General features: G+C 35.3%; 1 protein-coding gene across 1 annotated transcript in view; it reads left to right on the forward strand.

Annotated features, from left to right (window-relative positions):
• LOC135530864 (fascin-like) overlaps positions 1–12,661 on the forward strand; it is a 34,244-nt gene extending 21,583 nt beyond the window's left edge. The window contains exons 4-7 of the mRNA XM_064959037.1: positions 4,140–4,302; positions 11,229–11,350; positions 11,589–11,759; positions 12,316–12,661. Coding sequence (XP_064815109.1) covers positions 4,140–4,302; positions 11,229–11,350; positions 11,589–11,759; positions 12,316–12,521 — 662 coding nt within the window. The 3' untranslated portion in view covers positions 12,522–12,661. The remainder of the gene's footprint in view (positions 1–4,139; positions 4,303–11,228; positions 11,351–11,588; positions 11,760–12,315) is intronic.
• The last annotated feature ends 2,273 nt before the right edge of the window (positions 12,662–14,934 follow it).

Below are 14,934 nucleotides of genomic sequence, written 5' to 3' on the forward strand. Positions count from 1 at the left end.
GGGTATTAGGGATCTACTGGTATAGACTGGTACTGTATATCTAATATATGTTGGGTATTAGGGATCTACTAGTATAGACTGGTACTGTATTTATAATATATGTTGATTATTAGTGATCTACTAGTATAGACTGGTACTGTATATATAATATATGTTGGGTATTAGTGAGTGATCTACTTGTATAAACTGGTACTGTATATATAATATATGCTGGTTATTAGTGAGTGATCTATTAGTATAGACAGGTACTGTATATATGATATATGTTGGGTATTAGTGATGTACTAATATAGACAAGTACTGAATATATAATATATGTTGGGTATTAGTGAGTGATCTACTAGACTGGTACTGTATATCGAATATATGTTGGGTATTAGTGAGTGATCTACTCGACTGGTACTGTATATAATATATGTTGGGTATTAGTGATCTACTAGTATAGACGGGTACTGTATATCTAATATATGTTGGGTAATAGTGTTGATCTACCAGTATAGACTGGTACTGTATATCTAATATATGTTGGGTATTAGGGATCTACTAGTATAGACTGGTACTGTATATATAATATATGTTGGGTATTAGTGAGTGATCTACTAGTATAGACTGGTTCTGTATATCTAATATATGTTGGGTATTAGTGAGTGATCTACCAGTATAGACTGGTACTGTATGTCTAATATATGTTGAGTATTAGGGATCTACTAGTATAGACTGGTACTGTATATAATATATGTTGGGTATTAGTGATCTATTAGACTGGTACTGTATATATAATATATGTTGGGTATTAGTGATCTATTAGCCTGGTACTGTATATATAATATATATTTGCGTTATTAGGGATCTGCTGTTATAGACTGGTACTGTAGATCTAATACGTGTTGGGTATTAGTGATCTATTAGACTGGTACTGTATATATAATATATATTTGTGGTATTAGGGATCTACTAGTATAGACTGGTACTGTATGTATGATATATGTTGGGTAGTAGGGATCTACTAGTATAGACTGTTTCTGTATATATAATATATGTTGGGTATTAGGGATCTACTGGTATAGACTGGTACTGTATATCTAATATATGTTGGGTATTAGGGATCTACTAGTATAGACTGGTACTGTATATATAATATATGTTGGGTATTAGTGAGTGATCTACTTGTATAAACTGGTACTGTATATATAATATATGCTGGTTATTAGTGAGTGATCTATTAGTATAGACAGGTACTGTATATATGATATCTGTTGTTATGATGACTGGTACTGAATATATTTGAATATGTTGGGTATTAGTGATGTATTAGACTGGTACTGTATATATAATATATGTTGTGGTATTAGTGAGTGATCTACTAGTATAGACTGGTACTGTATGTATAATATATGTTGGGTATTAGTGAGTGATCTACTTGTATAAACTGGTACTGTATATATAATATATGCTGGTTATTAGTGAGTGATCTATTAGTATAGACAGGTACTGTATATATGATATATGTTGGGTATTAGTGAGTGATCTACTTGTATAGACTGGTACTGTATATATAATATATGTTGGGTATTAGTGATCTACTAGTATAGATTGGTACTGTCTATAATATATGTTGGTTATTAGTGATCTACTAGTATAGACTGGTACTGTATATCTAATATATGTTGGGTAATAGTGAGTGCTCAACTAGTATAGACTGGTACTGTATATATAATATATGTTGGGTATTAGGGATCTACTGGTATAGACTGGTACTGTATATCTAATATATGTTGGGTAATAGTGAGTGCTCAACTAGTATAGACTGGTACTGTATATATAATATATGTTGGGTATTAGGGATCTACTGGTATAGACTGGTACTGTATATCTAATATATGTTGGGTATTAGGGATCTACTAGTATAGACTGGTACTGTTAATATAATATATGTTGGTTATTAGTGATCTACTAGTATAGACTGGTACTGTATATATAATATATGCTGGTTATTAGTGAGTGATCTACTGGTATAGACAGGTACTGTATATCTAATATATGTTGGATATTAGTGATGTACTAGTATAGACTGGTACTGAATATATAATATATGTTGGGTATTAGTGAGTGATCTACTTGTTTAGACTGGTACTGTATATATAATATATGTTGGGTATTAGTGATCTACTAGTATAGACTGGTACTGTATATCTAAAATATGTTGGGTATTAGGGATCTACTAGTATAGACTGGTACTGTATATCTAATATATGTTGAGTATTAGGGATCTACTAGTATAGACTGGTACTGTATGTTTTATATATGTTGGGTATTAGGGATCTACTAATATAGACTGGTACTGTATATATAATATATGTTGGGTATTAGGGATCTACTGGTATTGTCTGGTACTGTATATCTAATATATGCTGGGTATTAGGGATCTACTAGTATAGACTGGTACTGTATATATAATATATGTTGGTTATTAGTGATCTACTAGTATAGACTGGTACTGTATATATAATATATGCTGGTTATTAGTGAGTGATCTACTGGTATAGACTGGTACTGTATATCTAATATATGCTGGGTATTAGGGATCTACTAGTATAGACTGGTACTGTATATATAATATATGTTGGTTATTAGTGATCTACTAGTATAGACTGGTACTGTATATATAATATATGTTGGGTATTAGTGATGTACTAGTATAGACTGGTACTGAATATATAATATATGTTGGGTATTAGTGAGTGATCTACTTGTTTAGACTGGTACTGTCTATAATATATGTTTTGTATTAGTGATCTACTAGTATAGACTGGTACTGTATATAATATATGTTGGGTATTAGTGAGTGATCTATTAGACTATTACTGTATATATAATATATGTTGGGTATTACGGATCTACTGGTATAGACTGGTACTGTATATCTAATATATGTTGGGTATTAGGGATCTACTAGTATAGACTGGTACTGTATATATAATATATGTTGGTTATTAGTGATCTACTAGTACAGACTGGCACTGTGTATATAATATATGCTGGTTTTTAGAGAGCGATCTACTAGTATAGACAGGTACTGTATATAATATATGTTGGGTATTAGGGATCTACTAGTATAGACTGGTACTGTATATCTAATATATGCTGGGTATTAGCGAGTGATCTACTAGTATAGACTGGTACTGTATATATAATATATGTTGTGTATTAGTGATCTACTAGTATAGACTGGTACTGTATATATAATATATGTTGTGTATTAGTGATCTACTCATATAGACTTGCACTGTATATATAATATATGCTGGTTTTTATTAGACTATTACTGGTACTGTATATAATATATGTTGTGTATTAGTGATCTACTAGTATAGACTGGTACTGTATATATAATATATGTTGTGTATTAGTGATCTACTAGTATAGACTGGTACTGTATATATAATATATGTTGTGTATTAGTGATCTACTCATATAGACTTGCACTGTATATATAATATATGCTGGTTTTTAGTGAGCGATCTACTAGTATAGACTGGTACTGTATATAATATATGTTGTGTATTAGTGATCTACTAGTATAGACTGGTACTGTATATATAATATATGTTGTGTATTAGTGATCTACTCGTATAGACTTGCACTGTATATATAATATATGCTGGTTTTTAGTGAGCGATCTACTAGTATAGACTGGTACTGTATATAATATATGTTGGGTATTAGTGATCTACTAGTATGGACTGGTACTGTATATATAATATATGTTCGGTATTAGTGAGTGATCTACTAGTATAGACTGGTACTGTATATATAATATATGTTTTGTATTTGTGATCTACTAGTATGGACTGGTACTGTATATATAATATAAGTTCGGTATTTGTGTGTGATCTACACCTATAGACTGGTACTGTATATAATATTTATTGGTGATCTACTATATAGACTAGTACTGATCTATATAGTATGAGTCATCTAGAGTACTGTATATCTAATATATGTTGGGTATTAGAGAGTGATCGACTAGTATAGACGGCATGTAGATTGAAACTCAAGCCTAAATAATTCCTAGTTTCACAACACATTGTTCACAATTAACCCTGTGTGATCTCTGTGACCCCTACCAATGACCCCAGGCATGGACCTTTCGGCCAATCAGGACGAGGAAGGTGACCAGGAAGTGTTCCAGGTGGAGATGAGTCGTGAGACAGGAAACAGGAAGTGTGCGTTCCGCACCGCTGCAGGGAAGTACTGGACCCTCACCTCCACCGGAGGACTGCAGTGTACCGCCTCTACTAAGTAATACACTACACACTATACACTATAGACTATACACTACACACTATACACTATACACACTATACACTATACACACTACACACTATACACTATACACTATACACACTATACACACTATACACTACTATACACTATACACACTATACACTACACACTATACACACTATACACTACACACTATACACTATACACTATACACACTATACACTATACACTATACACTATACACTATACACACTATACACTATACACACTATACACTATACACACTATACACTACACACTATACACTATACACACTATACACACTATACACTACATACTATACACTACACACTATACACTATACACTATACACACTATACACTATACACACTATACACTATACACACTATACACTATACACACTATACACTATACACACTATACACTACACACACTATACACACTATACACACTACACACTATACACACTATACACTACACACTATACACTATACACACTATACACTATACACACTATACACTATACACACTATACACACTATACACTATACACACTATACACTACACACACTATACACACTATACACTATACACACTATACACACTACACACTATACACACTATACACTATACACACTATACACACTATACACTACACACTATACACTATACACACTATACACTATACACTACACACTACACACTATACACTACACACTATACATTATACACTATACACTATACACACTACACACTATAGACATACACACTATACACTATACACTATACACTACACACTATACACACTATACACTATACACACTATACACACTATACACTATACACACTATACACTATACACACTATATACACACTATACACACTACACACTATACACACTACACACTATACACTACACTACTCTACACTATACATACACTATACACACACACTATACACTATACACTATGCACTATACACACTATACACTACACACTCTACACTATACACACTATACACTATACACACTATACACACTACACACTATACACACTATACACACTACACACCATACACACTATACACACTATACACTATACACACTATACACACTATACACACTACACACTATACACTATACACACTACACACTATACACACTATACACACTATACACTATACACTATACACACTACACACTATTCACACTACACACTATACACTATACACTATACACACTACACACTATACACACTACACACTATACACTATACACTATACACACTATACACTATACACTATACACACTATACACACTATACACTATACAAAATATACACACTATACACACTATACACACTATACACTATACACACTATACACACTATACACACTATACACTATACAAACTACACACTATACACACTACACACACTACACACTACACACTCTACACTATACACACTACACACTATACACACTATACACTATACACTATACACTATGCACTATACACACTATACACTACACACTCTACACTATACACACTACACACTACACACTACACACTATACACTATACACTATACACTATACACACTATACACACTATACACTATACACACTATACACACTACACACTACACACTATACACTACACACTATACACTACACACTATACACACTCTACACTACACACTATACACTACACACTATACACTACACACTACACACTATACACTACACACTACACACTATACACTACACACTACACACTATACACTACACACTACACACTATACACTACACACTACACACTATACACTACACACTATACACTAAACACTATACACTACACACTATACACTACACACTACACACTATACACTACACACTTTACACTACACACTATACACACTATACACACTATACACTATACAAACTACACACTATACACACTACACACACTACACACTCTACACTATACACACTACACACTATACACACTATACACTATACACTATACACTATGCACTATACACACTATACACTACACACTACACACTACACACTACACACTATACACTACATACTTTACACTACACACTATACACACTATACACACTATACACACTATACACACTATACACTATACACTACACACTACACACTATACACTACACACTATACACTATATACACTATACACTATACACACTATACACACTATACACACTATACACACTATTCACACTATACACTATACACACTACACACTATACACTATACACACTACACACTATACACACTATACACACTATATACACTATACACACTATACACACTATACACTATACACTATACACACTATACACTATACACTATACACTATACACTATACACTATACACACTACACACTACACACTATACACACTATACACTATACACACTATACACTATACACACTACACACTACACACTACACACTATACACACTACACACTACACACTATACACTACACACACTATACACACTATGCACTATACACTATACACACTATACACTATACACACTATACACACTATACACACTATACACTATACACACTACACACACTATACACTATACACACTATACACACTACACACACTAAACACTATACACTATACACACTATACACTATACACACTATACACACTATACACTATACACTACACACTATACACACTATACACACTACACACTATACACTATACACTACACACTATACACTATATACACTATACACTATACACACTATACACACTATACACACTATTCACACTATACACTATACACTATACACACTACACACACTACACACTATACACACTATACACTATACACACTACACACTATACACTATACACACTACACACTACACACACTACACACTATACACACTACACACTATACACTACACACACTATACACACTATGCACTATACACTATACACACTATACACTATACACTATACACACTATACACACTATACACTATACACACTACACACACTATACACTATACACACTATACACACTACACACACTAAACACTATACACTATACACACTATACACTATACACACTATACACACTATACACACTATAAACTATACACTATGCACTATACACTATACACACTACACACTATACACACTATACACACTATACACACTACACACTATACACTATACACTATACACACTATACACATTATACACACTATACACACTACACACTATACACTATACACACTACACACTCTACACTATACACACTACACACTATACACACTATACACTATACACTATACACTATACACTATGCACTATACACACTATACACTACACACTCTACACTATACACACTACACACTATACACTATACACTATACACTATACACACTATACACAATATACACTATACACACTATACACACTACACACTACACACTATACACTACACACTATACACTACACACTATACACACTCTACACACTATACATACACACTATACTACACACTACACACTATACACTACACACTACACACTATACACTACACACTACACACTATACACTACACACTACACACTATACACTACACACTACACACTATACACTACACACTATACACTACACACTATACACTACACACTACACACTACACACTACACACTACACACTATACACTACACACTTTACACTACACACTATACACACTATACACACTATACACACTATACACTATACACTACACACTACACACTATACACTACACACTATACACTATATACACTATACACTATACACACTATACACACTATACACACTATACACACTATTCACACTATACACTATACACTATACACACTACACACTATACACTATACACACTACACACTATACACACTATACACACTATACACACTATACACTATACACACTACACACTACACACTACACACTACACACTATACACTATACACTACACACTACACACTATACACTACACACTACACACTACACACTATACACACTACACACTATACACTACACACACTATACACACTATGCACTATACACTATACACACTATACACTATACACTATACACTATACACACTATACACACTATACACTATACACACTACACACACTAAACACTATACACTATACACACTATACACTATACACACTATACACACTATACACTATACACTACACACTATACACACTATACACACTACACACTATACACACTATACACTATACACTATACACACTATACACACTACACACTATACACTATACACACTACACACTATACACACTATACACTATACACTATACACACTACACACTATTCACACTACACACTATACATTATACACTATACACTATACACACTACACACTATAGACACTACACACTATACACTATACACTATACACTATACACACTATACACACTATACACTATACACACTATACACACTATACACTATACACACATACACACTATACACTATACACTATACACACTATACACACTATACACTATACACACTACACACTATACACACTACACACTATACACTACACACACTACACACTACACACTCTACACTATACACACTACACACTATACACACTATACACTATACACTATACACTATGCACTATACACACTATACACTACACACTCTACACTATACACACTATACACTATACACACTATACACTACACACACTATACACACTATACACTATACACACTATACACACTACACACCATACACACTATACACTATACACTATACACACTATACACACTATACACACTACACACTATACACTATACACACTACACACTATACACACTATACACTATACACTATACACACTACACACTATTCACACTACACACTATACACTATACACTATACACACTACACACTATACACACTACACACTATACACTATACACTATACACACTATACACTATACACTATACACACTATACACACTATACACACTATACACTATACAAAATATACACACTATACACACTATACACACTATACACTATACACTATACACACTATACACACTATACACTATACAAACTACACACTATACACACTACACACACTACACACTACACACTCTACACTATACACACTACACACTATACACACTATACACTATACACTATACACTATGCACTATACACACTATACACTACACACTCTACACTATAAACACTACACACTACACACTATACACTATACACTATACACTATACACACTATACACACTATACACTATACACACTATACACACTACACACTACACACTATACACTACACACTATACACTACACACTATACACACTCTACACTACACACTATACACTACACACTATACACTACACACTACACACTATACACTACACACTACACACTATACACTACACACTACACACTGTACACTACACACTACACACTATACACTACACACTACACACTATACACTATACACTACACACTATACACTACACACTATACACTATACACTACACACTATACACTACACACTACACACTACACACTCTACACTACACACTATACACTACACACTTTACACTACACACTATACACACTATACACACTATACACACTATACACTATACACTACACACTACACACTATACACTACACACTATACACTATATACACTATACACTATACACACTATACACACTATACACACTATTCACACTATACACTATACACTATACACACTACACACTATACACTATACACACTACACACTATACACACTATACACACTATACACACTATACACTATACACTATACACACTATACACTATACACTATACACTATACACTATACACACTACACACTATACACTATACACTATACACACTACACACTACACACTATACACACTATACACTATACACACTACACACTATACACTATACACACTACACACTACACACTACACACTATACACACTACACACTATACACTACACACACTATACACACTATGCACTATACACTATACACACTATACACTATACACTATACACTATACACACTATACACACTATACACTATACACACTACACACACTATACACTATACACACTATACACACTACACACACTAAACACTATACACACTATACACTATACACACTATACACACTATACACACTATAAACTATACACTATGCACTATACACTATACACACTACACACTATACACACTATACACACTATACACACTACACACTATACACTATACACTATACACACTATACACACTATACACATTATACACACTATACACACTATACACTATACACACTACACACTCTACACACTATACACTATACACACTATACACACTACACACTACACACTATACACTACACACTATACACTATATACACTATACATTATACACACTATACACACTATACACACTATTCACACTATACACTATACACTACTACACACACTATACACTATACACACTATACACACTATACACACTACACACACTAAACACTATACACTATACACACTATACACTATACACACTATACACACTATACACACTATAAACTATACACTATGCACTATACACTATACACACTACACACTATACACACTATACACACTATACACACTATACACTATACACTATACACTATACACTATACACTATACACACTATACACATTATACACACTATACACACTATACACACTATGTGTGTGTGTGTGTGTGTGTGTGTGTGTGTGTGTGTGTGTGTGTGTGTGTGTGTGTGTGTGTGTGTTTAGGTCATCTAACAGTCATTTTGATCTGGAGTGGTGTGAGGGGAAGGTTTCTCTCAAAGCCTCTAATGGGAAATACGTTGCCGCCAAGAGGAACGGACAGCTAGCTGCTACCGTCGACAACGCAGGTTAGTCTGTCACCGTGGATACCGTTACCGTAACCGTGACGATACGTGCTGTAACTATGGCCGCAGCGGCCAGTGAATCTTATCGTTGGCAGAGTTGCGTCAGTTTTCCTTATTATTGAAAAATCTGTCAATTAAACAATCAATCAACTAACTGATCGAGACAGAAACCTATTCATTAACTTATCAAATGATCAACTCATCAATCCGTGTTTGATCCGTTTCCTTGTTTCGTCTCTAGGGGAGGCGGAGCAGTTCCTGATGAAGCTGATCAATCGGCCAATCATAGTCCTCCGTGGAGAACACGGTTTCATTGGCTGTCGTAAGGTTGGCACGGGAACGCTGGATGCTAACCGCTCCTCCTACGACGTCTTCCAGCTGGAGTTTAAAGACGGAGCCTACAGCCTCCGAGGTACACAGACACACCTACACAGGGCCCGACGGAGCCTACAGGGCCCCAGGAAAATATATTTTATTTGTTGCCTGAGTCCGTTTTAGTTTTTTTTCTCCCAAATTCCGTTTTCTTCTCTTTGTTTTTCCAGGTTTCCGTTTTCTCCTTTTCTCCTTTTCTGGTTTTCGTTCTCAAAATCCCACTTTCTTGTACAGGAAAAAAAAACAAAATTAATGTGATGTTCTAAGTCCACAACAATGCTTAAATCACATCAGTAGCCCACTTTCAAGGTCTGGATTTGTTTTTGATAAATATTTTATTTTTGCGTGTGTAGTAACCTTATAATTCCAGTGCCAAGGCAGATCATGTGACCTCATTGCTCATAAACCGCTCCATCGCTCCATGTCCCCTCCTACTGCTCGGGCTAAAAACCACTCCGCGCTCACAGAGGGAACGATCTGCCGCTCCAAATTGAGGCTGTTCTGAGAACAAAAAGGGGATGCAACTCAATATTAGGAAGGTGTTCCTCATGTTTTGGTATAATCTACAATAAATCTCTGTTCTCCCTCCTCTCTAGATTCACAGGGGAAGTTCTGGTGCGTGGGGGAGGAGTCCGCAGTGGTGTGCAGCGGGGACACGCCCACCTACTTCCTGTTTGAGCTGTGTGACTACAACAAGATGGCGGTGCGAGCGCCGGGGGGGCGGTACCTTAAAGGAGACCACGCTGGGGTTCTAAAAGCCAACGCTGAGGGGTTGGACAATGCAACACTGTGGGAGTACTGACCACCCTATAAAGTTAACATACATCATTCTGGGTAACATCAATTACCCCACTGTAGAAATCCTTTAAATAAGTATCTCTGTCTGTTATGACTTCATATGGGCAAATAGAATGTATAGAATAAAAAGGAACGTTTCAACCTGCCTGAGTCTGAGGGTGGAGTTAACCTTCCAGACATGGACTTGTATCAGCTCACCACCCAGGGTTTTTACTTGTGACATGTAGTTAAATGCACTAAAGAGGAACCATGGGTCCATAATGAAGATGCACATCTTTTAACCTGTCTGTTTTCAGAGGATAAAGATACGAACATTAACAACGCCATAGTTTAGAACAATATAAACAATATGGAAGAAAGTGAAAAGGAATCTACAAGAACCAAATATCAGTTCCTAGAAACACAACACTATGGAACAGTCCTTTCACAATTCACTTGTTGGTCCACATGGAAAACTAAAGGCATTTTCATGACAGAAGCAATTACAATTTAAACATGCAACTTTAAAAAAGTTTATATCACCAAATGTGGATTTTAAATATTTTCAAATGAGAGAATCTTATTTGAGTCAGAAAATGATGTTAGGTAAGATATACACTACCGGTCAAAAGTTTGGAAACATCTACTCATTCAAGAGTTTTTCTTATATTATTTTTCATTATTTTCTACATTGTAGAAAAGTAGTGAACACAACACAACTATGAAATAACACATATGGAATCATGTAGTAACCAAAAAAGTGTTAAACAAATCAAAATATATTTTATACTTGAGATTCTTCAAAGTAGCCACCCTTTTGCCTTTGCACACTCTTGGCATTCTCTCAACCAGCTTCACCTGGAATACCTTTCAACATATGCTGAGCACTTGTTGGCTGCTTTTCCTTCACTCTGCTGTCCGACTCATCCCAAATCATCTCAATTTGGTTGAGGTAGTGGGATTGTGGAGGACAGGTCATCTGATGCAGGACTCCATCACTCTCCTTGGTAAATTAGCACAGCCTGGAGGTGTGTTGGGTCATTGTCCTGTTGAAAAACAAATGATAGTCCCACTAATTCCTAACCAGATGGGATGGTGTATCACTGCAGAATGCTGTGGTAGCCATACTGGTTAAGTGTGTATTGAATTCTAAATAAATCACAGACAGTGTTACCAGCAAAGCATCCCCACACCATCAACACTTCCTCCTCCATGCTTCACGGTGGGAACCACACATGCGAAGATTATCAGTTCACCCACACAGTGTCTCACAAAACATCTGGAACCCAATTTGGACTCCAGGCCAAAGGACAAATTTCCACCAGTTGAATGTCCATTGCTTGTGTTTGTTTCCCCAAGAACGTCTCTTCTTCTATTAGTGTCCTTTAGTAGTGGTTTCTTTGCAGCAATTTGACCATGAAGGCCTGATTCAGGCAGTCTCCTCCGAACAGTTGATGTTGAGATGTGTCTGTTACTTGAACTCTGTGAAGCATTTATTTGGGCTGTAATTTCTGAGGCTGGTAACGAATTAAGTTATCCTCTGCAGTAGAGGTAACTCTTAGTCTTCCTTTCCTGTGCCGGTCCTCATGAGAGCCAGTGTCATCATAGCGCTTGATGGTTTTTGCGACTGCACTTGAAGAAACTTTCAAAGTTCTTGAAATGTTCTGTATTGACTGACCTTCATGTCTTAAAGTAATGATGGACTGTTTTTTCTCTTTGCTTATTTGAGCTGTTCTTGCCATAATATGGACTTGGTCTTTTACCAAATAGGGATATCTTCTGTATACCACCCCTAACTTGTCACTACACAACTGATTGGCTCAAACACATTAAGAAGGAAAGAAATTCCACAAATTAACTTTTAACAAGGCACACCTGTTAATTGAAATTAATTCCAGGTGACTACCTCATGAAGCTGGTTGAGAGAATGCCAAGAGTGTGCAAAGCTGTCATCAAGGCAAAGGGGGGTGGGGGGGGGTTATTTTAAGAATCTGTGAATTTGTTTAACACTTTTTTGGTTGCTATATGATTCCATATGTGTTATTTCATAGTTTTGATGTCTCCACTATTATTCAACAATGTAGAAAATAGTAAAAATAAAGAAAATGAATGAGTAGGTGTTAAACCTTTGACCGGTAGTGTACTAAACCTTGCAGAGAGCCAATACATTCTATACATTAGTTTATACTGGATTACGTTTATATTTTCTTTAACTTTCATTTAGTTATGTTCCAACTTTCCCTCCATCTGCCAACATCAGTTCTTTTTAAGTCTTGGTTCCAATAGTTTATAGTTGTTTTTCTAAGAGATACAAGAGACAAAATTCACAACTTCTACAGCACAAACGGCAGAGTCATGTCTTCAGTGTAAAATTAACAATGACTCAATAATCCATGCATTCTGGGAATGTTATGATGTCATAAAGATACGGGCGGAGT

This window comes from Oncorhynchus masou, chromosome 5 (assembly GCF_036934945.1).
Source record: "Oncorhynchus masou masou isolate Uvic2021 chromosome 5, UVic_Omas_1.1, whole genome shotgun sequence".
Lineage (NCBI taxonomy): Eukaryota > Metazoa > Chordata > Actinopteri > Salmoniformes > Salmonidae > Oncorhynchus > Oncorhynchus masou.